Below are 27,049 nucleotides of genomic sequence, written 5' to 3' on the forward strand. Positions count from 1 at the left end.
TCTCCCTCTGCCTGCCACTCCCCCTGCTTGTGCGCTCTCTCACTCTCTCTGACAAATAAATAAATAAAATCTTAAAAAAAATAAAAAGAAAGAAAGAAAGTGAAGCATAGGGAAATCATAGGACTTTACCCATATTGTTAAAGAGCCAAGTTACAGAAGTCTGGATCCATCTGTTGCTTTCTAGACCAATATGTTCCATGGACTCCCATGCTCTTGACTTTTCCATGTAATCCCACATAATCTCAAAGTCACCCTTCAATAGGGGCTAGGAATGGTGATCAGACAGGGTTAGCCTTAGCTGTTACGATTTAATATTTTTTCAAGGAAAATATATTCAAGTATGATTTGTGAAAAAAAAATGTATAAAATGACTTACTACAAAGGTATAGTAATCAAAACTATAGTACTGATATAAAGACAGACATACAGACCCATGGAATAGAATAGAGCCCAGAAATAAATTCTCAGGTACATGGTCAAGTGATTTTTTTTTTTTTTAAGTAGGCTCCACGCCCTGCACAGAGTCCAACATGGGGCTTGAACTCACGACCCTAAGATCAAGACCTGAGCTGCGATCAAGAGTCCAACACTTAACCAACTGAACTACCCAGGTGGTCGAATGATTTTTGATAAGGATGCCAAGACCAGTCAATGAGGAAAAGACAGTCTTTTGAACAAATGGTGCTGGGATAAATGAATATTCACATGCAAAAGAATGAAACTGGACCCTTACCTAAAACCACACAGAAAAATTAACTCAAAGTTAACTCAAAACTCAAATTTAAGAGCTAAAACTATAAAACTCTTCAAAGAGTTTGTTTGTGGTGACGAAAAAGTTCTAGAGATGGATAAGCACAATCATAACAACATGATCTTGATTTGATGCCACTGAACCATACACTTTTAAAAATGGTTAAAATGGTAAATTTTATGTATATTGTATTTTACCACAATAAAGAATAAATAAATTGGGCGCCTGGGTGGCTCAGTCATTAAGCGTCTGCCTTCGGCTCAGGTCATGATCCCAGGGTCCTGGGATCGAGTCCCACATCGGGCTCCCTGCTCGGCGGGAAGCCTGCTTCTCCCTCTCCCACTCCCCCTGCTTGTGTTCCTGCTCTCGCTATCTCTCTCTCTGTCAAATAAATAAATAAAAATTTTTTAAAAAGAATAAATTAATTTATATATAAAATCAATAAATATAAAAAACATATTATAATTATAAAATAAATTAATTAATAAATTTATTATATAAATTAATAAATATATAAAATTTATAAATTAATAAATTTCTTTATAAATTAATAAATTTATAAAATTAATAAATATATTAAACTTATAAAATTAATAAATATATAAAACTGACCCCTCTGTTCATGTCCTAGCTCTCTCCTTTCTGATTCCTGAATGATGTCATTCCGAGTCTATCTACTTCATTATCAGTCTCCTCACAGGCTATCACTCCTTCTCTACAAGCTCTTACTCTCTGCCTTTAAACTTGGAGCCTTCATTTTCTCTTCTATGCAGATGGTCCCAAAATGTACATTTCCAGTCCTGATGGCTCCACTCCTCATTCAGGATTTCCACTTAAATTTCCTGTTAACGCCTCTAACTCAAATATCCAAAAGAAAACTTATTCCCTTTGAATTACTCCTTTTGAAATTCATTGTAATGTCAGCACTGCTCCAGTTACTCAAGTTAAAGTTAAAAGCAGCACCCTACTAAACTTCTAGGTCGTTTTTCATACCACTCTGTCATCCATAGCACTTTTGACAATCTGTCATTATCTTGGGTATTGGTTTGCTTACTTACATGCTCTATCTTCTAGACTAGAAAAAATATAAATACGAGCTCCATGAAAGTTAGGAATCTTGTCCATCTTAATCACAACTCTGTCCTCAGTTCTGGTATAGCACCTGGCACATATCAGTCTCAACAAATATTTACCAAATGTTGTTACAGCTTACATTTGTTTTTATTAACAATAATAAAGTATGCGGAATACTATAAATTGCATTTAATACTTAATCATATTCACAAAAATCCTACTGAGGAAGTATTTCTCATTATTATGCTCTGTTTTATAAATGAGAAATGAGTTTTATACTGGTTAAGTGTCTTTCTCATGCTCATAACACTAAATAAGAGAATAAGGACTAGAATCCAAGGACTCAACTATATCACATTTGCCTGTTTAATCAACAAATTTAAAAAACACACTCCTACACATATTTGTTTCAAAGAAATGAAGTTGATTCGGAAATGCCAAAAACCTCAGAATCTCTCTTTGGCATATCAGTACATGGCTAATAAGCCACAGGCTTCAGGTATGCCTCCCAGGGACACAGAGAGGATATAATGTAAAATAGCTGAAAAATCACGCTAGGTATGTTCCATCCATTACTATTACTCTGGGGGCATAACTTATACTGAATTACATTGATAGTGATGTCCTCAAACTACTAACTGGAACCTTCTCACCCAGCAGTAGTAAGAATCCCATGGTTACCAGATACCCTATCAGTCAGGTAGCCCTTGGATAGTATAGAGACCATGTCTTCTTGATCTCTGTAGACCTACCACTTAGCCCAGTGGCTAAAACCCAGGAGATGCACAATATTGTTTATTCAAGAATGAAGGAATATGGGAAATGCAAAGATATCAGACAGTACCTTACCTTGGGCTCTTCCTGATCGTCCAGCGAAAACTCCATCAATTCATTGGAAATCTCCTCTGCTTGATCTTCTAGTTCTGGATTTTTATCCAATTTTGGAAGTGTAGTAATGGGGCTGCCCAGATACTTCATTTCACTTTCCAAAAAGTTTCCATTGTCCTGTCAATTATATGGACAATATTAATAACTATTCAGGACCCCTTACCTTCCATATACAAAAATTAATTCAAAATGAATCAAAGACCTAAACATAAAAGCTAAACCTGTAAAACTCTTAGAAGAGAACAGTGGAAAAAGTTCATAATATTGGATTTGGCAATGATCATTAATAATACACAAAAGCATGGACAACAGAAGAAAAAAATGGACAAATTGGACTTACCAAATTAAAAACTGTGCACCAAAAAATACCACCAAGAAAGTAAAAAGACAATGTACAAAATGGGAGAAAATATTGACAAGTCATATACCTGATGAGGGATTAATACCCAGAATACATAAAACACTCATACAGTGTAACACCAAAAAAACGAAAGATTTAAAAATGGTGCAGCAGAGGGAAGTCTGGGTGGCTCAGTCAGTTAAGCGTCTGCCTTCAGCTCAGGTCATGATCCCAGGGTCCTGGGATCAAGTCCTGCATTGGGCTCCTTGCTCAGCAGGGAGCTTGCTTCTCCCTCTGCCTGACGCCACCCCTACTTGTGCTCTCTCTCTCTGTTTCTGACAAATAAGTAAATAAATAATCTTAAAAAAAAAAAATGGTGCAGCTGATATGGATAACAGTATAGTGGTTCCCCCTCAAATTAAATATAGCATTATCTTATAATCCACCAATTCCATTTCTGGGTATATACTCCAAAGAATTGAAAGCAAGGATTCGAACAGATATTTGTATACCAATATTCATGGTAACATTATTTGCAATGGGAAGAGGTGGAAACAATCCAAATGTCCATCAACAAGTTAATGGATAAACAGAACGTTATACCACTAAGTGTCCAAAAGTCAAATTCAGAGAGACAGAAAAAAGACTAGATGTTACCAGGAGCTGGAGGGAGGGAGGAATGGGGGAGTTATTTTTTAATGGGTAGAGAGCTTCTGTTCTAAATGATGAAAAAAAAATGGAAATGAATAGTGGTGATGGTTGCACAACATTGTGAATGTATTTAATGCCTCTGGGTTGTACACTTAAAAATGGTTAAAATGGCAAATTTTATGTTATGTATACCTTACCACATTAAAAGACACACACACACACACACACATACACACAGGAAACTATTCAGTAATTTACCATGCTCCAAGTCTTCCTTTTCTCCAAGAAATCAAAAATCTGAAACATGGTCAACCTAATCTACTTATGATGAGCTATGTTAAAATGACTTTTCCCTAGGATTGAGATAGAAATGACTTTTCCCTAGGATTGAGATTAGACCCTAAATCCCTGGAGTTATCTTGAATCCACTGTCTATTAAAAGCAAGTGAGTGCCTGGGTAACTTAAGACTCCAGTAGCTAAATGGACAAAAGACACAGTCATTTACTAGGTAAAATATATATGGCTAATATTCACATGAAATCACTACTAATTGTTTTTTTTTTTTTTTTAAGATTTTATTTATTTATTTGACAGAGAAAGACACAGCGAGAGAGGGAACACAAACGGGGAGTGGGAGAGGGAGAAGCAGACTCCCTGCCGAGCAGGGAGCCCGATGTGGGACTCGATCCTGGGACTCCAGGATCATGACCTGAGCTGAAGGCAGTCGCTTAACCAACTGAGCCACCCAGGCGCCCGCTACTAATTGTTTTTAACATAAAACATTTACCAATCTAATTAGCAGTTAAAAAAATAGTAACATTTATCCAAAGACCTATAGATTGATCATGAATATGTAAATTCCTACAACATTTTTGGAAAGGAATCTCACTATATGTAACAAAAATCTTAAAAATATACACTTTAACCTCGTAATTATAATTCTTGGTACTAATCCTAAAGAAAATATTTTGAAATATAGGTAAAGATTGATGCTCAAGAATTACATAATAGCATTATTTGTAAAAGCAAAATCTGGGTGCCACTAAGTGTCCAAAAATAGGGAAATAGATTGTAAAGAATTGAGGTAAAATGTTAATAGCAGTTTTCCCTCTATGAGGTAGCTATCTCCTTTTTTATATTCCTATATTCCTATATTTTAAAACCATTTTCACAATGGGCACATAGTACTTTTAAAAACTGGGAGGAGGGCGCCTGGGTGGCTCAGTTGGTTAAGCGACTGCCTTCGGCTCAGGTCAAGATCCTGGAGTCCCGGGATCCAGTCCCGCATCGGGCTCCCTGCTCAGCGGGGTGTCTGCTTCTCCCTCTGACCCTCTTCCCTCTCGTGCTCTCTGTCTCTCATTCTCTCTCTCTCAAATAAATAAATAAAAAATCTTAAAAAAAAAAAAAAACTGGGAGGAGACACAGAAGGAATAAAGATTAAAACAGAAAAATTTTAAATGCCTAAGATTTTTTTTTCCTCCTTAAATTTAAACAAATAAAAAGATCAGGGGACATGTCTCCTCCCTTTTCTGGAGTTACTTCTCCAACCCCTTTTCTCACCCAAGCCTGCTTAGAAAAATTCAAAGGGTTGTAAATGCAGATCTGCCACCCTATAATCCACAACGCCTCAGCAGACCCTTGATGAGGATGTTTGGTGACTCACCAGTAGAGAAAGGGGAGACATGTAAGGCCCCCGTGGTCTCTTTCGAAACTTCAGGGTCCTGGGTACCCACCACTCCAAGGACTTCAAAGTGTTGTTCTCCTGCATAAGAGAAACTACATTGGCTGGAGGAAGACAAGCATCAGCAAGCCCTGCCAAACACATTTCATCAGATGAAGCCATGAATAACCCTCACAAAACACATTAAGTGTAATCAAGGTTGATCCTATATCCTGATACAAATTATGGTTTGAATTTGACGTATGATATGTAGATTTGCTTTGGAGGATACTAATTTTACAATCACAAGTAAAGGAAGGGAGGAAGAGGGGAGCCTGAGTGGGGAGGGGATGGTGAGATTTTTAAAAAGTTATCAGAAGGAAAAAAAAAAGTTATCAGAAGGACAGTATCAAATCAAGAAAGCTGATTAGAACAGCCAAAAACATGGGTATAACTTAGTGTGAGAAAAGAACAGAAGCTATCTTTTATAAACACTGACCTGGGGGAAAGGAAGGGAGGCAGGAAATAGAAAAAGATGGCTAGAAAAGAGAATTAGTTGAAGGGATTATTTAGATAATTATCTTAGTGATTAGGTGGCTCTAAGGAGCCCAGTTCAACTTAGAACTGATGGAGGGGGGCGCCTGGGTGGCTCAGTCCATAAGCATATGACTCTTGGTTTCGGCTCAGGTCAGGAGGATCTCAAGGTCGTGGGACTGAGCCCTGCCTCAGGCTCTGCACTCAGCAGGGAGTCTGCTTGGGGATTCTCTCCCTTTCCCTCTGCCCCTTCCCCACCCTTTCTCTTTCTCTCTCTAAAATACTTTAAAAAAAAAACAAAAAACAAAAAACTGATGGAGGGCCTGAGGCTCAGAGAAAAAGGCCCATGGCTTTCTCAGAATTCTAAGAAGCTGGACTAAGGGAGAAATAAGAAATAAAGTAGACCCATACATGAAGCCATGCAAAGAGTATATTAACAACTTATGTACATTACCTTTATTTGTTTAAAAAAAAAAAAAAGTTCTAAATTCCCAAACTACAGTAACAAATTTTTTGTCCTTAAACGAATCAACTGAACATGGGTAATAATGACGACCTGCAGTGGAAGACTTGGAGCTAGGTTTCTGTTCTAGGGTCAAACCTTAAAGAAAAAAAAACAAACCATAAAGAATTTTTTGCCTAGGGGCGCCTGTGTGTCTCAGTTGGTTAAGCCTCTGCCTTCAGCTCAGGTCATAGGGCTCCCTGCTCAGTGGGGAGTCTGCTTCTCCCTCCCCCTCTGTCCTTCCCCCCTGTTCATTCTCTCTCTCTCTCTCAAATAAATAAATAAAATCTTAAAAAAAAGAATTTTTGCCTATAGTGATGCAGTTTGCTTGTCTGCACACTGAGGCATAAGGGTTCTAGGTCTCATAATGATACTGATGAGTTGCCCTCACAGGAAGAAAAGTGCTAATGAATCTAGGTTTCTGTTTACCACTCACATTTTCTTTATTTGTGGATGAGCTACATATTGCATCTTTCTTCCTGTTGCCATGGTCCAAAGCATTTGGAGTGCTACAACGCAGCTGTGCCTACAAGAGAACGTTTTCTGAGAAAATCCAGCATCCTTGAGCCACAGGTGAGCTGGAAAGCCTCTGTCTCCCACCTGAGAAACAAACCCAAACCCAAGAAAGAGATGCTACTCACTGGGCTGCATTTTGTAAGGTGCTGTTGATGATTCCTGCAGACCAAAAAAACTGCCAGTCAGTTAACCCAAATACTGTTTGGTTATTTGTCAGTGGCTTGGGGCATCCCAACTTTTCCTTTCTTCCATGCAAGGAACTCTATACCTAGTTGATGTGTCTCTTTCAGTAACAATATGTAGGGTGCTCTCTGGTAAATATGAAGATGTTGAGTGACATCCTGGAGATAAGGCCCTCATTTCTTGTGCATAACCATATATACAGATATACATCAAAGATGATGAGTTTGTCCTACATCTTATGTAGACACAATTGACTAATTTTCCAGCTTTGGCTATTAGGAGCTTATATTTATTTTTTATGAATTACTATCCTTCCTGCCAGGATTTTATCCAGTCTACATGGGTTAGGACATTTTAAGCAAGTCAAAGAAACTAAAGCAATCCAAAGTGAAATTTTCACATGTATTATTAAAAACAATCATGGAGGGGCACCTGGCTGGTTCAGTCACTGGAGCATGTGACTCTTGATCTCCAGGTTGTGAGTTCAAGCCCCAGGTTGGGTGTAGAGATGACTTAAAAATAAAATCTTGGGGCACCTGGGTGGCTCAGTCGTTAAGCGTCTGCCTTCGGCTCAGGTCATGATCCCAGGGTCCTGGGATAGAGCCCCGCATCAGCTCCCTGCTTGGCGGGAAGCCTGCTTCTCCCTCTCCCACTCCCCCTGCTTGTGTTCCTGCTCTCACTATCTCTCTCTGTCAAATAAATAAAATCTTTAAAAAAATAAATATAAAATCTTTTAAAAAAAATAATTAAATAAAAATTTAAAAAGTCACGGAATGCTTTCACTAGTGCACCGTAGTGGCACCTAATTCACCTAAATATCGAAGAACAAAGTTCTAAGAAGATTAAAACAGTCAAATGGAAACCTTACAATAAGCCTAAGAAGTTAAGAAGTTGAATTAAAATTACTTTTCAGGGCAACCCTGTTGGGACCCCTCTCACTCTTGAGAGCTTTTTTGTATCTTCACTTAATAAACTTCTTTTGCTTCGCTCACACACACACACAAATTACTTTTCATTCCTTGAGGATTCCCCAGTTGAACATTTTAGATCTCCAACAAAGAATCCCCATGTATAATAATACTAAACATTATAAAATGCTTGGCATGTGCTAAATTTCATCCTTACGAGAGCAGTTATGAGAAGTATTAGTATTATTTCCATTGTTATTTATTACAAATGAAGCAACTGAGGTCCACTGAAGTTACGAAACTTCTTCAGAGTCACAGCTGGGCAAACAGTAAGCCGATGGAATCTAGATACTCTAACATAGCCCTACTCACATGCAGGTAACAGCCGATGCCTAAATGTAATATGCCATTTTCTTTCATTTTTAAAATATAATATGGATTGTATGTAATGGTTAAAATGAACTATTTAGATCTGGGAAACTTAAAAAAACCTTTCAAAGGAAGGATCTAGGCTTTCAAGTTCACTTAACCCAAAGCAAAAGGTTCAATATTCTACAGAGTCTGCATAGGATAAAAATCTCTGTGCCAGTGCTGAAAAGGCTTTAACGTGGGGTTCATTTAGCAAAAGAACTTACATCCCAGTTAAATGTATTTCCTGAGGTCCTTTAGAATCCAAATGACCTGTAATCAGATATGAAGAGTTATTCTTATTCATGCATCCTGTCTTTCCTTCTGGTTTTCTTCATTTCTTAATTTCAAAAGCTGATGTTTTGAACACAAAGGCTCTTGATAGGTACTAAGTTTATGGTACGAGGTACAAGTTCATGAAAACTTAAGAATTTACAAAGAAAAAAATGCTGGGAAACAGTGCCCTAGCCTAAACAACAGAGATTTTTTTTCATGAGTAGAAAATAATGTTTATCATTCAGGAAATCCGAAAGTAGAACAAATACTAAAATGGTTGACTAGTTACTCCTTTTGGACTCAGACCCTACAAAAACACAAGAATTAGTTAGCAAATATTTATGTTTGTTTCTTTGCCTTTATTGAGATTAGAGTAGGGCATAAAACGTCTCATTTTAACTATGGCTTTCATTCCTACCATCAGTTAGTCAACAAAATATTCCTTCCTGTCTAAACTTTTCAAATGCAAAGTGACCCCTATTAATGATATTACATTTCTCTTCTTGGCTTATCATTCTCAAAAATCCACTAGGTACTCACAGAATTCCAACTTCAAGGATCTCTACCTACTTTTACCACCTTCCATATCTATCCAACTACCCTGTCTTCTCCCTTGAAAGCTGTTCTTTCCTTTGAGGCCTTTACCTCCCTTCTCCTTACCAATGTCATCAGTGTCTGCAGAAGTGGTAAGTTGATTGGCAGACATCTCTCCACCACCGCTAAGATTCGAAAGATCAAGGCAACATTTTGGGGTTCCTCTATTGAGACATAATAGTACATCAAGATTCCTATTAGGTTGTAATATCCTTAAAAGGCAAAGATCACATTATCCTCTTCATCTGAAACACCCCTCAACAGTCATTCACACAATCTAAACAGTGTCCAAATAAATCTAGTTGCTTTTTGGCAATATTTCAGAGTAGGCTGAGAAAAATCTCCCACTTTTCTCTACTCCAATAATTTGCATGTCATTTCCTCCTCACCAACATAGTAAGACAAGTAATTTTTTTTAAATTGAGGAACAAGGATTATTGGCTGAAATCAGTCTTGACCCCACATCTTCTCCCCTGCACTGTGAGCACACAGATTTGATTTCTCCTTGGAGTCTCTAGTACTTCTGAGGTCTATAACTCTCCAACTTTGTTTGCTAGCTGAGGCATCAGAGCATGGCATGACCAGAATTTAAAGAATAACAGTAACACTAATATTAATACTAATAAAACAACCAACTCATATAACCCAATAGAGTTTTCGAAGACTTCTCCCAGACATCACATTATTTGATTCCCACAAGATCGTAGTAAGATAGGAAGAGATTATTACTTCTTTGTCACAAAAAAGAAACCTGAGACTCAAGGGTCATATGGTTAATGCAGGGCAGGGTTTAAAATTTCACCCCTGATCTTTGAGTCAGGATAATTTTCAAAAAAAACCCAAAGACTTAAAAAAAAAAAAAGACTGGGGCGCCTGTGTGGTTCAGTTGGTTAAGCGTCTGCCTTCGGCTCAGGTCATGATCCCAGGGTCCTGGGATGAGCCCGCCTCAGCCTCCCTGCTCAGCGGGGAGCCTGCTTCTCCATCTCCCTGCTGCTCCCCCTGCTTGTGCTCTGTCAAATAAATAAAATCTTAAAAAAAAAAAAAAAAAACCCAAAGGCTATTCATAAAAGCAAAGGAGATAAGGTGTGAAAAGTGAATTTACCCAGACAAAACGCTTAGGTTTGCAGAATCACCAAAGAGTTTGTTCACTGGAGTTCTAGGGAGATCTGGACAGGTGGTAAAGGAAGTGTCTCTCTCCAGAAGCAGGTTTAATATCTTCCTCCGACTGGATCTAAAACTGGGTCCTGAGCTGAGGCGTCCCTCCTCTCCTGCGGATGAAATGGATTCTGCAGACATGGCCTCCAAAACCTAAGGAAGGAAGGAAAGAAAAGAAAGAAAAGAAAAGGAAAGGAAAGGGAAGGAAGAAAGAAAAAAAAACCTAGCTAAGAGGTGAACATCATCTACATAAGCACCTCACAGGCTGCCCAGTTTTCATAAGCTCCTCCACCCTTCCCAGCAGTGGCCCAGCGGCTCATATTGGAGGAGGGGCATCCCAATTCCAACCGATGAATCCCAGGTCGGCCTGAAGATGAAATCGCACGTGCCCCAAGCGGCTTGGCCTTTTCCTCGGAGCCTGGACTTAACTAGAGGTAAACGTAAGACTTTTTTTTCCCCCAGGTCAGGTCTACAACCCAACGTGGGGCTCGAACTCACGGCCCCCAAATCAACAGTCCCACGTTCCATCGACTGAGCCAGCCAGGCGCCCCAAACCCAAGACTTTAAAAAAGGAATGAAAAGAGGCTTTCACTTGTTCGGGGGCTACACAGCTCGTGACTCATGGCAAGGAAGGAATTCAGGTCTCTTAACTCGCGACAATAACTATTTAGGTCCCCTGAAGTTCTGTTTGTGAGACCCCGACCGGACTATGAGGGGACGCTGGGGTCTCAGATTCCGGTGGAGAAGGCCCTGCGCTTACCTCAGGAGAAACGGAAGTGGGAAATCAGTCACAAGCAAAGACTTAATCAAAATTAAAAGAAATCTGAGGAAAGGAGTCAATTAACCAGACTACAATTCTGCTTCTAGACAGGATAGGTTCGGGTCGAGGTTTGCGCTTCTCTCAGGAGAGGGTCGAAGTTATAGCCTCGGTGCAAGAATATCAACAGTCACAGGTCCTGGCAATTCAAACCTTCCGCCTTCCCAGTAAACCTATCCCATTCCCCTCAAAGCTGCGCCAGCCAATCTGCGCGCGCCCGCCCAGAGCCCCCCCCACCCCATAGCCAATCGTTTGGCTCTACATCACCAGGCGTGAGCTTGCTTTGGCAGGAACACAATTTGCCCCGCCCCTCAGACAGAGCAGGATGCCCATTGGCCCATCAGCGTTCAGCGAGCCCCGAGGTAAGCCCCGCCCTCCTGGGTGCTTGGCACACCATTGGCTCTTCCTCTGACCAATCGCCACAGCCTTCCCGGGCTCTCCCTTCCCTCAGCCCCTCCAACCCCGGGAGATTTAAACTGCAATTCGTGAGCGATTATCACTCTTTAGGATAATATCTGGGGAGATTTGTTTGGATGCAGGGTGTTTTAAACGTTTCTCTTTCCTTGCTTCTTTCTTGTGTCGTTACGTGGGTCTTTTCCTCTTCGTTTTACTTGACTTCAGTTGGAAATGGAGCCTTCTCCACTGGTATGGCAGATGTTGAGACGAGACAGGTGTGTGTACTTATGCTGAGCAGCTCTGGCCCCTTCTAAGAGCGTTCCTTGTTCGGTGTTCCTTTTACAGCGCAGCATCTCTTAGACGCTAGGTTATGTAGGATAAAGGAAATTTCTTTTGAGGGAAAGCGGGGGAATTGAATCATCTCTTGGCATAATCCTTATCACAGTCCAAAGGATTACAATCTTCGGTCGTTTATGGAAATTTGGACACTGATGAAGTGATATTTAAAATTATTTTTTCCCCCTAAAGTTTATTTATTTATTTTTGTAATCTCTACACCCAATGTGGGGTTCAAACTCAGGATCCCAAGATCAAGAGTCCCATGGTCTTCTGACTTAGCCAGTCAGGAGCCCCAAGAATTTATTCTTTTATTTTAATGTTGAAGATTTTAATAGTCATGTGGAGGTAGTAGTGGGCATAGATGAAACAAGATTTGCCATGAGTATTAGCTGATGGGTAACTGGGGATCCATGATATCACTGCTCTCAAAGTTTAACATGCATTCTAATCATCTGGAGATCTTGTTAAAATGCAGGTTCTGATTCAGTAAGTCTGGGTTGGGGCCCAAGATTCTGCACTTCTAACAAGCTTGCAACTGATGCTGATGTGGCTGGTCCCAGGACCATACTTTGAGTAGCAAAACATTATGCTGTGTTATTCTCTGTATTTTTCCATAATAATAAAAAAAACTTCAAAATAACCTGGAAGCTCTTTAAAATGCAGGCCCTCAAAATGATGATTCATTAAGTTGAGAGTGGGACCTAGGAATTATCAAGGCTCCCAGGGCTACTCATGCTGATGTCTTGCAGACCACTCTGGGAAACAAATCAGAAATGCAACCTTTATCTTTGAGAAACAGTTAAGTCAGAAATACAATCTTTATCTGGTGTCCACATCTTGGTGGTGGTACAGTGTAGTCAGCTAGGTTTTATCCTAACACCCCTTTCATCTGTAGAATCTGCTTCCCCAGAAAGGAAGTGTGTGAAGAACCTTTGTACTCTGGGATTGAGACAGTGAGTGTGGGAGTCAGCACAGAGCCCTGCCATGCCAGGTGAGTTTGAAAACCAGACTGGGGGTTAAGGGAATGTGTGTGGGATGAGTTGGTTTCTGCTTTGATAACCATAATCACACTTCATGGGGCCACTGTTTACTTCCCCTGCAGGTGGGAGGTAGAGACAGATGAAATTGTTCTACAGCGGCGGCAAAAACAGATAGATTATGGCAAGCGCACACCTGGTTACCAGTGTTTTCTGCAGCAGGTCCCCAAGTGAGTGCAGCTGTGGGTGGTCACAACAACAGTGTCATCCAAGTGGCTTTGGTTTAATGTAGGGTGATGGAAAGATACTAGAATCTGAGTGCTCTCACAAATTTGCATCATTACTACAACTAATTCTCCTGCAATGTAGCCCCAAAAATAAATTTTCAAGATTTTTTTTTCAAATGGAACAAATCATACTTGGCCCATGAGAGTTTTTAAAGTTCTATTCAGTTTGCTTTGAAGTTTTTTCTTTCTAACCATTTTTACCTCATACGTCCAGCTGACTTCGCTAATTAGAACATACTTGCCTAATTACATGTTTCCATGCATACATGCAACCTAAATGTATAAAAAGGTAGTATGTATCTTAAAGGGATGTCAGATACTGTCTTTATATCTATCTTGACTTCTAAGAGAGTTGGAATATCTAAATTACCTTTCCCAGAAGAATATTAGGAATTTAGGAAGTTTAGTGCTAATCCCATCGGAAGATTTCTTTTTCTTTTTTTTTAAGATTTTATTTATTTGGGCGCCTGGGTGGCTCAGATGGTTAAGCGTCTGCCTTCGGCTCAGGTCATGATCCCAGGGTCCTGGGATCGAGTCCCGCATCGGGCTCTCTGCTCCTTGGGAGCCTGCTTCTCCCTCTGCCTCTCTCTCTCTGTCTCTCATGAATAAATAAATAAAATCTTTTAAAAAAATTAAAAAAAATTTAAAAAAAAGATTTTATTTATTTGACAGAGAGAGACACAGCAAGAGAGGGAACACAAGCAGGAGGAGTGGGAGAGGGAGAAGCAGGCTTCCCGCAGAGCAGGGAGCCCGATGTGGGGCTCGATCCCAGGACCCTGGGATCATGACCTGAGCTGAAGGCAGACGCTTAATGACTGAGCTACCCAGGCGCCCCTGAAGATTTATTTTTTCTTATTGAATTGAGGGCATTGGTCCTACCTGACTCTCAGGAAATCCCTGAGCCTCCGAATTCACTGTGATAAACAATGAGCTGTGCCCATTTATCTTGACCTGAGTCTTACACATATTTGTCATTGCCAGGGCAAAGCGACAGCCAGGACTTCACCCTCAAACACCAAACAAGAAGAGGAGGTACAGCCGTCGCTCCTGGGATGCCCAGATCAGGCAGTGGAGAAGAGCCCTACATTCTTGGGACCCCCCCCAGCCAGCCCCTGCAGGGCAGGGTTCTGAGGGGTATGTGCATTATTTTTGGTTCCTTGTTTGAATGGTGGACTGAGCCCCACCTCTCCTCACTTTGTAGAGATTTAGCTTTTACTGGCTGAAAAGGGAGAGTCTGAATGAGATGCATGTTCCTCTGACTCTGCTGCCTTCCTAGGCAGGGAATGGAGCTTCTCTTAGAGCCAATGGGTTCCACCCATTTGGATGACCTCCTGGATGACTGGTTCCAGGTCCTGGAACCCTCAGTGAATCTGGATGGAGACCAGAAGGGAGCCCAGGTAGTATCTTCTTCTAAAACCCACTGGAGCAGGGTTAGAGATGGGGTCTGACCCATGAGGAAAAAATTAGGATGGGGTTCAAGGTAGCAGTTGAAGAAAAAAAGAAGAAAAATGGGGCAGCAGGAAAAAATAGGACATGAATAAAAAAATCTGAGAACTGAAGGTGGCATAAGGAGATTTAATTGTAGTTGGTAATGGTGGGAAAGTTGGGCTGCATTGGAGGTTATTTTATACTTGATGAAAGGGGTATAATCTTCCTTGGAAATGAGGCCTCGAAACCTAACATGAAGGGTTTTGGGGTTTTTTTTTAAGTCTATTTATTTCAATGTTTTGCAAATGAGCCAATGCTAACTTATTCTCAATCACTGAACTTTATTAACTATGGTTAATAATAAAATGAGTATCACCAAGTGGTGAAGATCACGGGCTTTAGAGCCTCAAGGACTGCTTTGTAATATTACCTTGGCCCACCACATGGGCAGTCACTTAATCTCTCTGACCATTTCATCTGTCAAATAGGGAGATTTGTCTCATTTGATGATTCTAAGCAAAAAATGAGAATACATATTTAAAGTATGTAGCACAGTGCCTGGCACATAATAAGTGCTCCACAACAGCAATTATTGGAAACCATGTCTCCTATACTTCAATGGCCCCTGCCGCCTCTTTTGCCAAGGGATTTGAAATGTGCAAGGAAATGTGCAGTGCGTCTTCCCTCCACTACCATTTTCTTGATAAACAGCTCACTTTGCCTCTACTCTTCTTTTTCAGTTTGCAGACTTGGGGCTCCTGCCTACTCCCTTCCCTGGCTCTGTGAGGAAGATCCCCACCACTGGTTCTACTTTCTAGCTGATTACAGTTATATATCTGTCCCAGATTTGAGTGGGGCACAAAATATTTAGAGAAAACAGACGTCTTTCAAGGGACGTGTTGCTAAGTGTAACGGTGAAGATTACTTGCATTACTGCTACTTCCCAATCGATTAAAAAAAAATAATAAATCTAAAACTGCCCTTTAAAGAGATCACAACACGAAGGCATTGTTTAAAACTTTTCCCCATTTTTGCCTGCTTTCCTAAACCTTCTTTGATAGCTGAGACTCAAATTTACGTAAGAGCCAGTAACCATTTAGCTGTTCCCCAACCTCTTCCCTACTAACGTCTACGTTCAGTCTTTTCAAAAAAGACCTAAACTTTGGCTGAGGTGGGAGGTGGTAGTAGTGGTGGAAATTTAATAAACGGTGGCATCCTCTTCCTGAAGAGGAAATACATAGCTTATCAACATCTCTTACCTAGCTGACTGTTTCCTTCCTCCCTCCCTTTCTGTCTTAAGGAAAGTGGTCCAGCTGTAACCACCATACTCCCCCCTCCCCCCCCCCACCCCCGCAAGCAACTGAACCGCCTATGATGTCATAATCACAACCCCATTACCTCATCCTGCTGGGGGGTGGGGGTGCGTAGAGGAAGGAGGAGGCGTGAACAGTCCTGGGCCCTCCTCAGCTTTACAAAGTGTTTTGAGTGAGGGCTAATTACAGAACCAATTGGAACGGCCCCGCAACCGTTACAAGTCCTGGGTTTATAAGGTTCGAGGCGATCCGGCAGCTAGAAGAGGGGCTCCTGAGACTCAGAGCAGGCCCTAATCTGCTCTTGGACTACATTTCCCAGAAGCCTTCACGCCTTGGACGGGTCCTCTGCTGGCGGAAGGGGGATTCCTTCTGAGAGGCGGCCGTAGAGGGCGGGACAGGAGAGCAGGTAAGAGGAACTTTGGCTATTTCTGTTACGCGGCCCGAATCGAGTGGGGGGCCGTACTTGGGCCGATGTTGGAACCGAGGGCGAGGGGAATGGCTTTGTTTACCTTCGTCCGACACGGTCTCCCCCGCGGGTTTGGAGATGTGCCGCCAACTGGGCCCGTCCACCTTCTGCAATATTTTGGAGGGGGTGACTCGATAGTGAAGAAACCACGTTCACCCCTAAATCAAACAGCCTGGCTCCTTCCCGACAGCACTTTTCAAAAAAGACTTTGAGAGAGAAACGACGCGGGGTTCGAGCCTCCGCGGGCGGTTCAGGGCGATTCTGCGAACCAGAGCGATGCCCCCACTCTCCTTAGGGGCCCGTTGGTTCGCGCCGGCGCCTTTTAAGGGCACCGTGGGGCGAACGGAGCGCTCAGAGCTGCTCCGGCCGCGGCCCTGGGAGCTGGAGGAGCCGCGGTAGGTGGCGAGGGCAGGTGGCGCTGGGGCCTCGGGGCGGGCACCTCGACCGTCCCTCCCTCCTTCCCTCTTTCCCTTCCCCCAGCCCGGCCGCGCGCGCGGCACGGCCTCTCTGGACGCCTCCGCAGGGAGAGCACGGGACCCGGTGGGGGAGGGGTTGGCGGAGTGCTAAGTCCCAGACCCTCTCCATCCCCTGCGTCCTGAGTTCGCTTCCCGCGGCCAGATGATGGAAGCTGATTGGGAAGAGGCGAAAGACAGCCCCCTTGAGCGAGCCCTGGTGCCCCCCTAGGGGCTAGCGGACGCCCCATGCCCCACCCCGCAGGGACAGGCAGGGCAACCGAGGGAGAGGTTGAAGACTGGAGGGGGGCCTAACCTTTCGCTTCTTCATCGGGGTGGGGGGAGGGGTGCTCCCCACTTGTCACCCCTGTCCCCGCCAGAGCCATATGGAGGAAGAGCAGTCAGGTCCCCACTTACCTGTTCATGCACCTCCCTGCCTCCCACATGTTTTTCTTTAGTGTCCCCCAGAGGTGTGGGGCTGGGACGTGGGGGGAAGGTCCCCAGGGGATTTGTGACTCTCCTCCCCCTTGGTCTGACTTGATCCTAGGTTCTCCAGGTTTCAGCACAACCTCAGCATCCCTGAAACCCGAATGTCAGGGGCTCCTGCCATCCAATAGGAGATGGGGTGGGGGTCCAGTCTTTATTTTAGGGGGCTGATGGTGGAGGGAAAGCCTGGATAGAGAATTGGGCCTGGTGGGGCCGTGGGGAGGGCCTAACGGCCTGCTGCTCTGTGAAGGGCTGAGTCCTGTGCCAGTTGTTAAGCTGAGAAGTTTTAACTTGTTTAGTGAACGTTCAGGGCTGTCTCTGCCCCTCAGATATACAAAATGGAAGGGGAAGGAAGGCGGCAAGAGAGGGTTGCTTACACTTTTTTCTATGCCTGCCTGAGAAAGAGGAGGCCCCTCGCGGAGCTGGTTTGCCTTCTTTTGTGTCCTGGTTTGATTCCTTATGGCTTCCGTTCTGTTCCCCCTCTCAGCCTGGCCTGTTTTAGGAAACTCAGGCTGAGAGTATCAGTTGCGTGGTGGTAGTTGCATTGTTCCAATTACCGCCGTGTGTGGCCACATCCCAACAATTAAAATGCAGAAAAACACAAAATCACTCTCTTCACTTGATCCCAGAGAGGGCTGGGAGTTTGCTGTTTGGCCACATGCCTCATGAAAAGCTTGAAAGAGTTTGCTTCACTCCCTGCTCTTCATGGCTGGTCAGCCTGAGGCCTGGGATCTCTGGGGTGAAAAGCCTGCAGTTAGGTTCTGTCTCTAGTTGATCTTTTGGGGCAGAGTTAAGAAACCAAGAGCAGAAGTGATATAAGCTTTAGCTTTTCCCACAAGAACATAGGGGAAGCTGCTGAAGGGAGCTCTCAGGAAGCTGGAACTTTGTTCAGGGTGGTAATAATAATTATGCATGAAAATAATAGTTAACTGTAATGATGATGGACTTCTCCTACAGCGTCCAAAAAACTGCAGATACGTCTACATGTAGTTCTTTGCTCTTCCTTACCTACCTCTCTCTGAGGTGGGAACGGGGTAGAGATGATTCTTTCTGCAAAAGTAGAAAGTGATCTGCCTCCGAGGTCACAGGAGAGCCGTTTTGGGCTTCCCTAGGTGTTCAGGTGAGGGAGGTTGGCATCCAGCCAAATAGATACACCCAATTGCCTTATTTATCTTAATGATATTATCACTTGTGGCATTCTTAGGCTGTGTAGAGCAACAAACAGGAGGGTTTGAGAAACAGCAGTCTATGTGGACTCCTGATTTGTACAGGCTGGATGGTATGCTTTTTGTATTTTGATATTTCGTGTTACAGTGTCCCCATGACAGATTAATAAGAGATTTATTCTGCCCATTTTACATGTACGTTAACTAAGGCCAAGAAAGGTCAAGTTATTTCCCAGAACTGTCATAGCAAATTGGAGCAAGACTTAGGTTTCTTGAATGCTTGCTGTATCTATTAGAGAATGCTACATATACCCTCTGATGAGCTGTCTGCTTGCTGGTCATTTCTGGGAATAGGCAGAACCATATGGAAACACTAGGTTATCCTCCCCTACTCCATTGAGTAAGGCCCCTCAGGCAATTGTGTGGGCTTGAAGCCTGTTCTCTGATAGAATTAGTTTGCTTATGCTGAAATTGACCATGAGAAGGAGTCTTGATTAATTGAATCCATGGTCTTTGAGTAAGATCAGGCTAAAAACTTAGTTGAATGAAGTCATACAGTTGTTGTTTTTAACATGTATAGAGTTAAAATGTAATTGGAAAAATCCTGGTACCACTTCTCTATCTTCTCACCATCTTATAAGAGAATATATACAGTATCTGTTGGAAAACAATAATATATCAAACATTCAAGCTAGGAGAGAACATAAACTTTGTTTACTTTGATTGGTCTGAAGCAAAAAGGATTCCTACAACCAGTGCTCCTCCCTGTTCCCTGTTACTATTTCTGTAGTTTAGGAAAAGGGTACCTCTCTGTTTCTGTTTGGAAGATAAAATATTGGGGTAATCAGGATGGAAGTAACCATTTGGGCATCCCTCTCTCACTTGAGCTGTTTTTTAATTGGTGCTGGTACACTGGGTAGACAAAGCACAGCATGAACCAGGTTAGGAGTGGCAAATAGGTTTCAACATGCTTGCTAACTCCAGTTCATTTTACTGGTTAACTGGAGTGCGAAGTTCAGGATGTTTCTGAGGCTGTGTTTAGGCTTAGCAGGAAAGAGCTGCGATCAATTAATGATGTCTGCCAGAGGCCTGGCATAGGGATGCTGTGGTATGTGTGCCATGCATTTTCCACCTTTGGGCCAGGTACATTTCTAATATCACTTGGGGCTGGTCCCTCTGTAATTGGCAGACTCAGCAGGCATGACTGGAGAGGGAAGTCCCAATGGTGCTAGAATGGTGCTGCAGTGGCAGAAGACGGCTCACGAGTGAGGTCTGGAAGAACGACAGGGAAGACATCCATCATTTGCTCCAAAGTGTGCAAGTCAGATCCTGGGGAGAATCATGATAACCCTGATCACTGAGCAGCTACAGAAGCAGACTCTGGATGAGCTGAAATGCACACGCTTCAGCATCAGTCTGGTAAAAGACCAGTCTTCCTGCTTCTCTACGACCCCCTCCCCCTTTTTTCTGAGGCTGTTTGTTGCTACTACTTTACCCATGTCCTGTGCCGTATGAGTCATGGTACTTGTACTGGAAGAGCTCAAAGGCTCAAAACCCAGCCCAAAAGGAAGGGGGCAGGTATTTTTCCATTGATAGAGAAGGGACACCAAAACTTGGGTGGAGAAGGGTTTGTAGATGTTGGAAGATGTGGATTATTTTACTCACTAACTTTGGGAAGACAAGAGAACATTTAGGAGTCCCTCACATCCCTATAGCCCATGAATTCCAGGGGTGAGCTGAAGAGGGCTTCCTGGAAATCCGTGTCCTGAACCTGAATCATGATGGATATTCTCTCTCTTTTAGCCTCTGCCTGATCATGCAGACATCTCCGACTGTGGGAACCCTTTCCAGCTTGTGTCTGGTAAGGCATTGTGTGTGGGTCTGTGTGTCTGCCCATGCTTCCATCCACACCTTTCTTGCACTGGTTTCCAGTGACCCCGGCTAGCTAGTCTACCTCCACAACTTTCTTGCCAGGGTCACCTGTTGAGATTGACGCTCGTCTCCATTTTACTGCCCCAGTGTGGAAGTTACTTGTTTAGTTGGCTCTCCCTCGAACCTTGATGGGACTTTGATAATCTGGTTTTGTTTGTTTGTTTTTATTTTTTTGCCCCCCAATGTGATTTTTTTTAAATAGGTAGTATGTTCATGTAGTTAAAAAATTTTAAAATAGTAAAAAGTTTACAGTGAGGAAAATCTCCTTTCTCCATCTCCCACCACCTCCCTAAAAGCAGCTCTGGTTATTACTCTGTCTATCCATCTAGAGTTTATCTGTAAGTATGTATTTTTTATTCTTGCAAAAGGTTGCATACTATATATATTATTTGCACTTTTTTTTAAACTTAATTATAATATAGCTAGAAGATCTTTCCATATCGGTGTGTTAATTTGAGTATTTCTTTGTGGATGGCCAGACACAAAGGAACATGAATAGTCTTAGGGTTTCCGAAGCACAGGTTCCACCGTCAAAGGCCTTCCCTACCCTGTTTGCACTCTCTAGTAATAAAAATGATCCTGCTTGATTACCTCTTATTCCTTGGCAGCCCTAACTCCTGTCTTGGTGCTGGTGACACATAGGAAGGGGAAGAACTAAGGAAGAAGAGCATGGACCTGCTTTTCACAACTTGGGGCTGGTGGGTAAGGGAGCAGAGTAGTATTAGGTGGAGTGAGGGATGAGCAGGGCACGCGTGCATTTACTTCTCTTGAATTGGTCTGCCTTTGAGAGGGAGTGGCAGGCAGTATATGAGACTATTTTCAGTTTCCCGTGCTTCCTCATAATGGAGGCAGTATCATATAGTGGTTGAGACCTAGCCTTAGCATCAGACAGACCTGGGTTTGACTCCTCCTTTGGTCTTTCATTCCTACATGACTTTGGACAAGTTATTGGACTTCTGTCATCTTTGAGTGAAATGGGGATAATGAGGTTTTGGGGAAACCTCACCTAAAGTGCTCATTACATTGTGTGGTAAATAGTGAGCCCTTAAAAATACATTAGCCGTTATTAATACTATTTTTATTATGAATGCTTTCCAGAAGGTGCTTCCTGGAGGGGCCTGCCCCACTGTTCCTGTGCTGAGTTCCAGGACAGCCTCAACCTCAGCTACCACCCCTCAGGCTTGAGCCTGCACCTCAGACCACCCAGCCCGGGAAGTTCCCCACAGGAGCAGCCCCTCTCCCAAGTCCTAAGCCCTGAGCCCCCAGACCCAGAGAAGCTTCCTGTGCCCCCTGCCCCTCCATCCAAGAGGCACTGCCGCTCACTCTCAGTGCCCGTGGACCTGTCTCGCTGGCAGCCGGTGTGGCGGCCCGCCCCCTCCAAGCTGTGGACTCCCATCAAGCACCGGGGCAGTGGTGGAGGGGGTGGGCCGCAGGTGCCTCACCAGAGCCCCCCAAAGCGGGTCTCCAGCCTCAGGTTCCTCCAAGCTCCCAGTGCCTCTTCTCAATGTGCCCCGGCCCACAGACCCTACAGTCCCCCTTTCTTCAGCCTGGCCCTAGCCCAAGATTCCTCTCGACCCTGTGCCACCTCCCCACAAAGTGGCTCCTGGGAGAGTGATGCTGAGTCCCTGTCACCTTGCCCACCCCAGCGCCGCTTCTCCCTGTCACCCAGCCTGGGCCCGCAGGCAAGCCGCTTCTTGCCCTCTGCCCGGAGCTCCCCTGCATCCTCCCCAGAGCTGCCCTGGCGACCTCGAGGCCTCCGCAATCTTCCCCGAAGCCGCTCACAACCCTGTGATCTGGATGCCCGCAAAGCTGGAGTCAAGCGGCGCCACGAGGAGGACCCCCGGCGGCTGCGGCCTTCTTTGGACTTTGACAAGATGAATCAGGTGGGACCAGTAGGACTAGGGAAGCTTGGTTGGGAGGGGGGAGACTTCCATTTTCCCTGAGAGCTGTCCTCTAGTTCCATGCACTCCTGGCAGGTGCCTTTCTTTTTTATTTAAAAAAAATTTTTGGGGGGGCGCCTGGGTGGCTCAGATGGTTAAGCGTCTGCCTTCGGCTCAGGTCATGATCCCAGGGTCCTGGGATCGAGTCCCTCATCGGGCTCCCTGCTCCTTGGGAGCCTGCTTCTCCCTCTGCCTCTCTCTCTCTCTCTCTGTCTCTCATGAATAAATAAATAAATAAATCTTTAAAAAAAAAAATTTTTTTTTTTTAATTTTTAAGTAGGCTCCACACCCAGCATGGAGCCCAACACGGGGCTTGAACTCAGGACCCTGAGATCAAGACCTGAGGCGAGATCAAGAGTCGGACACTTAACCGACTTAGCCACCCAGGTGCCCCTGGCACATTCTTTTCTGTCTGAGCTTTCGCTAGGATGATTTACTATCCTGGTTGCCCAGGACTGTACCCATTTTAGCACTCAAAGTTCATGTCCTGTGTCACTCCTTGGGCCTGGGGGAGGTTCTAGAGAAACTGAGGTGAGACCCATATTAAATCTCCCAACAGGGATTCCTGATTGTTCTGCTAAAGGCACTTTCTCTCCACTCTGAGGATGCATAAGCCATAAAAGTCCCATCAGCAGTGTCCTGCCCCTTCTTGACCTCAGGGCTCGTTTTGCCACTTGTCCTTCATTGCTTCCCCTGGGTCTGTGAGGGCTTAAGCAAAAACGGGTTGCTGCATCATTCACGTTCAGCAAATGTGGTTTGACTTGCCCGTGTGAGTACAGCTGTTGTATGCCCTTGCCCACTTTTTTCATACTCTTCCTTCTAGTCCACTGGGTCACAAACCTCTTTGAGAATCTACGTGCTTATTCATAGTCATTCCTGCAACGAGTCAGCAAATGTTACTGAATACCTGCTCTGTACCAGGCTGTGACTAGGCACTTGAAATATTGTGAAACATACAGACAATATTCCTGCCCACATGAAGCTTATAAATGAGCTCCTAATCTTGAATCTGATAGAAACTATGGACTCTTTTGTTAGAGAATTTGGAGAAATTATAAATTTTCCAAATGTTAGGGAGTTCACATACCTTACCCTAAAGCCTAGGATGCCTGCCTGCAAGAGTAACCAAGAGGGACACTTGGGCTCAGGGTTTTGTGGAAGTTGGTATCTTTTTTTGCAGTCTTAACTTTGTTGTTTGTTTGACAGAAACCATACTCAGGAGGTCTCTGTCTCCAAGAAGCAGCCCGGGAAGGCAGCAGCATCTCTCCACCGTGGTTCATGGCCTGTAGCCCCCCACCCCTCTCTGCTTCCTGCAGCCCCATTGGGGGTTCCTCCCAGGTGCTGAGTGAAAGCGAAGAGGAGGAGGAAGGGGCCGTGCGGTGGGGGCGGCAGGCACTGAGCAAGCGGACACTGTGCCAGCAGGACTTTGGGGACCTGGACTTGAATCTAATTGAGGAGAACTAAAACTGAGAGGCTACTTCCTGGGGCCACACAGACTGACTCTCTATGGCTACTAACAAGTGTCGAGGCCCCAAGGCCGGGGGCCCAGCCTGGGAATGGGGGTGAGTGGAGGGCTCCGACTCAGGGCAGCCGGAAATCTTCTCGCTCCAGGAAGCTCGACCATGCCAAGAGACTGGCCGGGACAAGATAAACGGAGCTGGTGGCGGGAGGGACAGCCCCAGAGCAGACCCTTCCCATGGCGGCCCTGAGTGTGAGTATCCCTGCCACCGAGAAAGCAATGGGCAGGGAAGGAAGGGGTCTGCTGACCCCAGCTCGGGGAATTTCACTAGCCCCTTTGCTTCAAAGGGCACTTGTGTCTTAGAATTTGGCCAGGGTGGGGGGTTCATTCAGCCTCCTCGGAGAAATTGTGTGAGAGTGTGTGCGTGTGTGGGAGTGTACTTGGGGAAAGGTGTGTTTGTGTAGCCTTAGGGAAGGAAGGCAGTTGCTCCTTAACAGCAGAGCATCATGATACCCCCAGGATCTTGAATTTTCATGGGATCGCAGGCTTATTCAAAGAGTCAAGAGGTGGGCATCAAGTTTTTCTTTTTTCTAAGTAGCTCTGGAACCAGGCTTATAATCCATAAGCCCCTCTGGTTCTCCAGAGGATTCTCTTTGGGGTATGGCAGGGTCTTTTAAGTGCTGTGACCCCAGCTAATGATCTTTTTCTTAGGCCCATCCCCTCCCCTAGGTAGATCTAATATTGGGACTGGAGAGGGCTCTTTACATTGATTCTGAGCTGGCCTTTTTTCCTCATTAGATTGCCTAGGCTGTATACAACTTGCCTTTGTCTCTAAGTAGATATAAGCGCATGTGGGCAACTGAGGCAGAGTTGGAGGGGGTCCATCTTCCTCTTTCCCTCTCTACCAATGGGACTTCCCCCCACACACACACTCTCTGAGCTTCAAGGGTCAAGAACATGGAGGGAAGGCCGTGTATTGGTCCCCATTATCTGAGGCCCACCTGCTGCAGAAGTGGCATTCGGTGCCCAGTAAGCATGGGTAAGCTCATCCCAGCACTGCCCTTTGGAAGCAGACTATAGGGAAACCTGTTGTTAAAAGATCCAGTCCTAACCTCTTTTCTGACCTGCTTGAGAAAGTGGAAAGGGATGTCAGCATTTACCAGTTTGCTTGTCTTCCATTCCTGCCAGGAAATGTTTATTTGCCTCTAATTGGACCTGAGAGACCTCAGGGAGGTTGGGGCTCACTGAGGGGTTGGCTGAGGATGTGTAAAGCAAAGGCTATGAGAAGCAGCTGGGAGTTTGTTGTTGTTGGATTGAATTTCCCTTTTTTTTTTTTTTTTTTTGTTTCTCACCCATAACTTGAGCCAGGGCAGCAGGTCCCAGTGGCTGCAGTGGTGGGTTTAATGGCTGCCGGACCCTTAGGCCTGGCACCAGTGGAGATACATACTGAAGCAGCTGCCAAATAGCTTGTGAGGCTTTATCCAGCTTTGGTTGACCCTGCACAACTGAATTGGACCTGCCATTCTGGTTTATTGGAGGAAGGGCATTCTCTTCAATTTCCAGGGTGTCTTAGGATCCAATTCCTCATGTTAGGGAAGAAGACCAAAGCCCACACGTTTTCTTCCTCATGGAATTGAACCTGTTATTTTCTTGGCTTCCCACATGTTGGATAGGAGTGTCACCGAGGCTGCAGTCTCCTCCCCTCCACTCCTGAGGAGGTGGCCATTTATACTTGAGCCTCTGGCTCTAAAGGTTCTACCCTTCCGAGGCTCTTCCCCTTCTCCTGCTAGTTACCAGGTATTATCAGTGCGCTACCAGGTCTGTAGGGGTCTGAAAGAGGCTCTCTGGAGAATCCAGGGAAACTGTGAGCCCAGCAGTTGCCCATCCTTGGTTTCATCCCTCCCTTGGCTCTAATCTTTCTTTAGGCCATAATTTCCCTGGTGCCAGCTTTTTTTTCTCCTGGGGCATCCTTATCCCTGGGCTCTCTGCTGCATATTGGCTGTGCCAGCTTCCAGTAGGCCACTGGCAAGGCCAGTGGGGTCTCTGCAAGCCCTAAGCTGAAGAAGTGAGGGCAGTAATTCTGCCTCTGCCGTGGCTTCCCCAAAGCCCCTGGGGGTGCGAGCCTTAGGGGAGAGGGTCTACCGATACCATATTTGAATTCTATTACTTTAAGATCTGGAAAGTTAAACTAGTTGAAACTGTCATCTTGCTTCCCAATCTAAGCACCCATGACCCTGGGACAAGCCTTTTCAAGAAGTGGTTCATTTTGCTTTACACAGTAGATCTGTTCCAACAGTTCTGTGTAAGCCAAATGCTATTTTGCGATGCATTTGGACTGCTGACCATTTAAAAGCAGCCTGTGTGATTGCTTCTTTTGTAAAGCAAGCAACCTCCCTCTACTTTAGCTGTTTTGACTATTCGGATTTTCACATATTGGGCTTACCCAGAGTGGAGCACACCTTTACAGGGCTGTGGTTGACGCTGGGTAGACATCTGCATCTGTGTTGTGTGTGTGGTGTGGCTGACCAGTAGGTGAGTATTCCTGCGTGTGTGAGTGAAGCCACTCCCAGGCTGGTGCTCTCCTCCTGTGCCCGGTGACTGCCCAGTGGCAGCTCCAGCTGCCCTTCACTCCCACCTGCTGCCAAAGTCCCTGTGCTAATGGGATTACAAATACAAAAAGTGGAAAAAAATTTTTCGTAAACTTTGTTTTATATTAAAGAAATCCATAAGTCTGTGTGTGTTAAACATGAGGTCCTGCCTCTGTGGCTGTGTTTGAAAAAATAAAGTTTTATTAGAATAATTCCTTTTCCCAAGCAATCTTGTGTACTCTAGTGTCTTCTTCCCTTCTCCACAAAGAAAGGCAAGGAGGAAGCAGGGAGAAGGCCACCTAACTCCAATAGCCCCTTCCTCTAGGGCATGGCTGGGCCTTCACCCTTTGAGGGCGGTATCTGGTCCCTAGGCCCTTCACAGCCATGGCAGTCATATCCTGTGGCCCAGGCTTGCGTTAAGGCCTTGGTTATTTCTGGCAGTCTGATTTGGTCTTTGTTGCCCTGGTACCTATGTCCTCTTCCTACGGTCACTCTTCCAGCAAGTTGAAGTCAAGTATTTATACATTCTAGCTCCCTGAGAAATGTTTGATGACCCAGTCAG

At 44.4% G+C, this 27,049-nt stretch overlaps 3 protein-coding genes across 4 annotated transcripts in view; 2 read left to right on the plus strand and 1 right to left on the minus strand.

Moving 5' to 3' along the window:
• CDC25C (cell division cycle 25C) overlaps positions 1 to 11,406 on the minus strand; it is a 34,289-nt gene extending 22,883 nt beyond the window's left edge. Inside the window, exons 1-8 of one of the 2 annotated variants that reach the window (XM_035014225.1) lie at positions 11,202 to 11,406; positions 10,389 to 10,594; positions 9,353 to 9,450; positions 8,644 to 8,689; positions 7,043 to 7,076; positions 6,838 to 6,927; positions 5,369 to 5,467; positions 2,675 to 2,830 (exon numbers count right to left, since the gene is read on the minus strand). In XM_035014225.1, coding sequence (XP_034870116.1) covers positions 2,675 to 2,830; positions 5,369 to 5,467; positions 6,838 to 6,927; positions 7,043 to 7,076; positions 8,644 to 8,689; positions 9,353 to 9,450; positions 10,389 to 10,582 — 717 coding nt within the window. In that variant the 5' untranslated portion in view covers positions 10,583 to 10,594; positions 11,202 to 11,406. Of the gene's footprint in view, positions 1 to 2,674; positions 2,831 to 5,368; positions 5,468 to 6,837; positions 6,928 to 7,042; positions 7,077 to 8,643; positions 8,690 to 9,352; positions 9,451 to 10,388; positions 10,956 to 11,201 lie in introns of those variants that run through there. The other variant, XM_035014224.1, reaches the window with a different exon arrangement.
• A 306-nt stretch (positions 11,407 to 11,712) lies between these two features.
• On the plus strand, positions 11,713 to 15,503 carry LOC118016683 (oocyte-specific histone RNA stem-loop-binding protein 2-like). The gene is made up of 6 exons (XM_035014228.1): positions 11,713 to 11,929; positions 12,889 to 12,984; positions 13,096 to 13,200; positions 14,239 to 14,391; positions 14,534 to 14,654; positions 15,426 to 15,503. Exons 1-6 carry the CDS (start codon positions 11,886 to 11,888, stop codon positions 15,501 to 15,503), a joined length of 597 nt encoding a protein of 198 aa, XP_034870119.1. The 5' UTR covers positions 11,713 to 11,885.
• A 1,255-nt stretch (positions 15,504 to 16,758) lies between these two features.
• Positions 16,759 to 26,699, plus strand: FAM53C (family with sequence similarity 53 member C). Its single transcript, XM_035014227.1, has 5 exons — positions 16,759 to 16,859; positions 19,758 to 19,987; positions 20,372 to 20,429; positions 21,599 to 22,383; positions 23,647 to 26,699. The coding sequence occupies exons 2-5, from the start codon at positions 19,910 to 19,912 to the stop codon at positions 23,902 to 23,904; spliced, it is 1,179 nt and encodes a 392-aa protein (XP_034870118.1). The 5' UTR covers positions 16,759 to 16,859; positions 19,758 to 19,909; the 3' UTR covers positions 23,905 to 26,699.
• The last annotated feature ends 350 nt before the right edge of the window (positions 26,700 to 27,049 follow it).

This window comes from Mirounga leonina, unplaced genomic scaffold (assembly GCF_011800145.1).
Source record: "Mirounga leonina isolate KUSES-001 unplaced genomic scaffold, KU_Mleo_1.0 Mir_168, whole genome shotgun sequence".
In the NCBI taxonomy this organism is placed as follows: Eukaryota; Metazoa; Chordata; class Mammalia; order Carnivora; family Phocidae; genus Mirounga; species Mirounga leonina.

Bases quoted from the DNA above. Each gene is read 5' to 3' on its own strand.
- LOC118016683 (XM_035014228.1), top strand. From the start codon at position 11,886: ATGGAGCCTTCTCCACTGGTATGGCAGATGTTGAGACGAGACAG. The intron at 11,930-12,888 runs GTGTGTGTACTT...TTTCATCTGTAG, and splicing joins CAGATGTTGAGACGAGACAG to AATCTGCTTCCCCAGAAAGG. The intron at 13,201-14,238 runs GTGAGTGCAGCT...TGTCATTGCCAG, and splicing joins TTTCTGCAGCAGGTCCCCAA to GGCAAAGCGACAGCCAGGAC.
- FAM53C (XM_035014227.1), top strand. From the start codon at position 19,910: ATGATAACCCTGATCACTGAGCAGCTACAGAAGCAGACTCTGGATGAG. The intron at 19,988-20,371 runs GTAAAAGACCAG...TCTCTCTTTTAG, and splicing joins CACGCTTCAGCATCAGTCTG to CCTCTGCCTGATCATGCAGA. The intron at 20,430-21,598 runs GTAAGGCATTGT...AATGCTTTCCAG, and splicing joins CCCTTTCCAGCTTGTGTCTG to AAGGTGCTTCCTGGAGGGGC.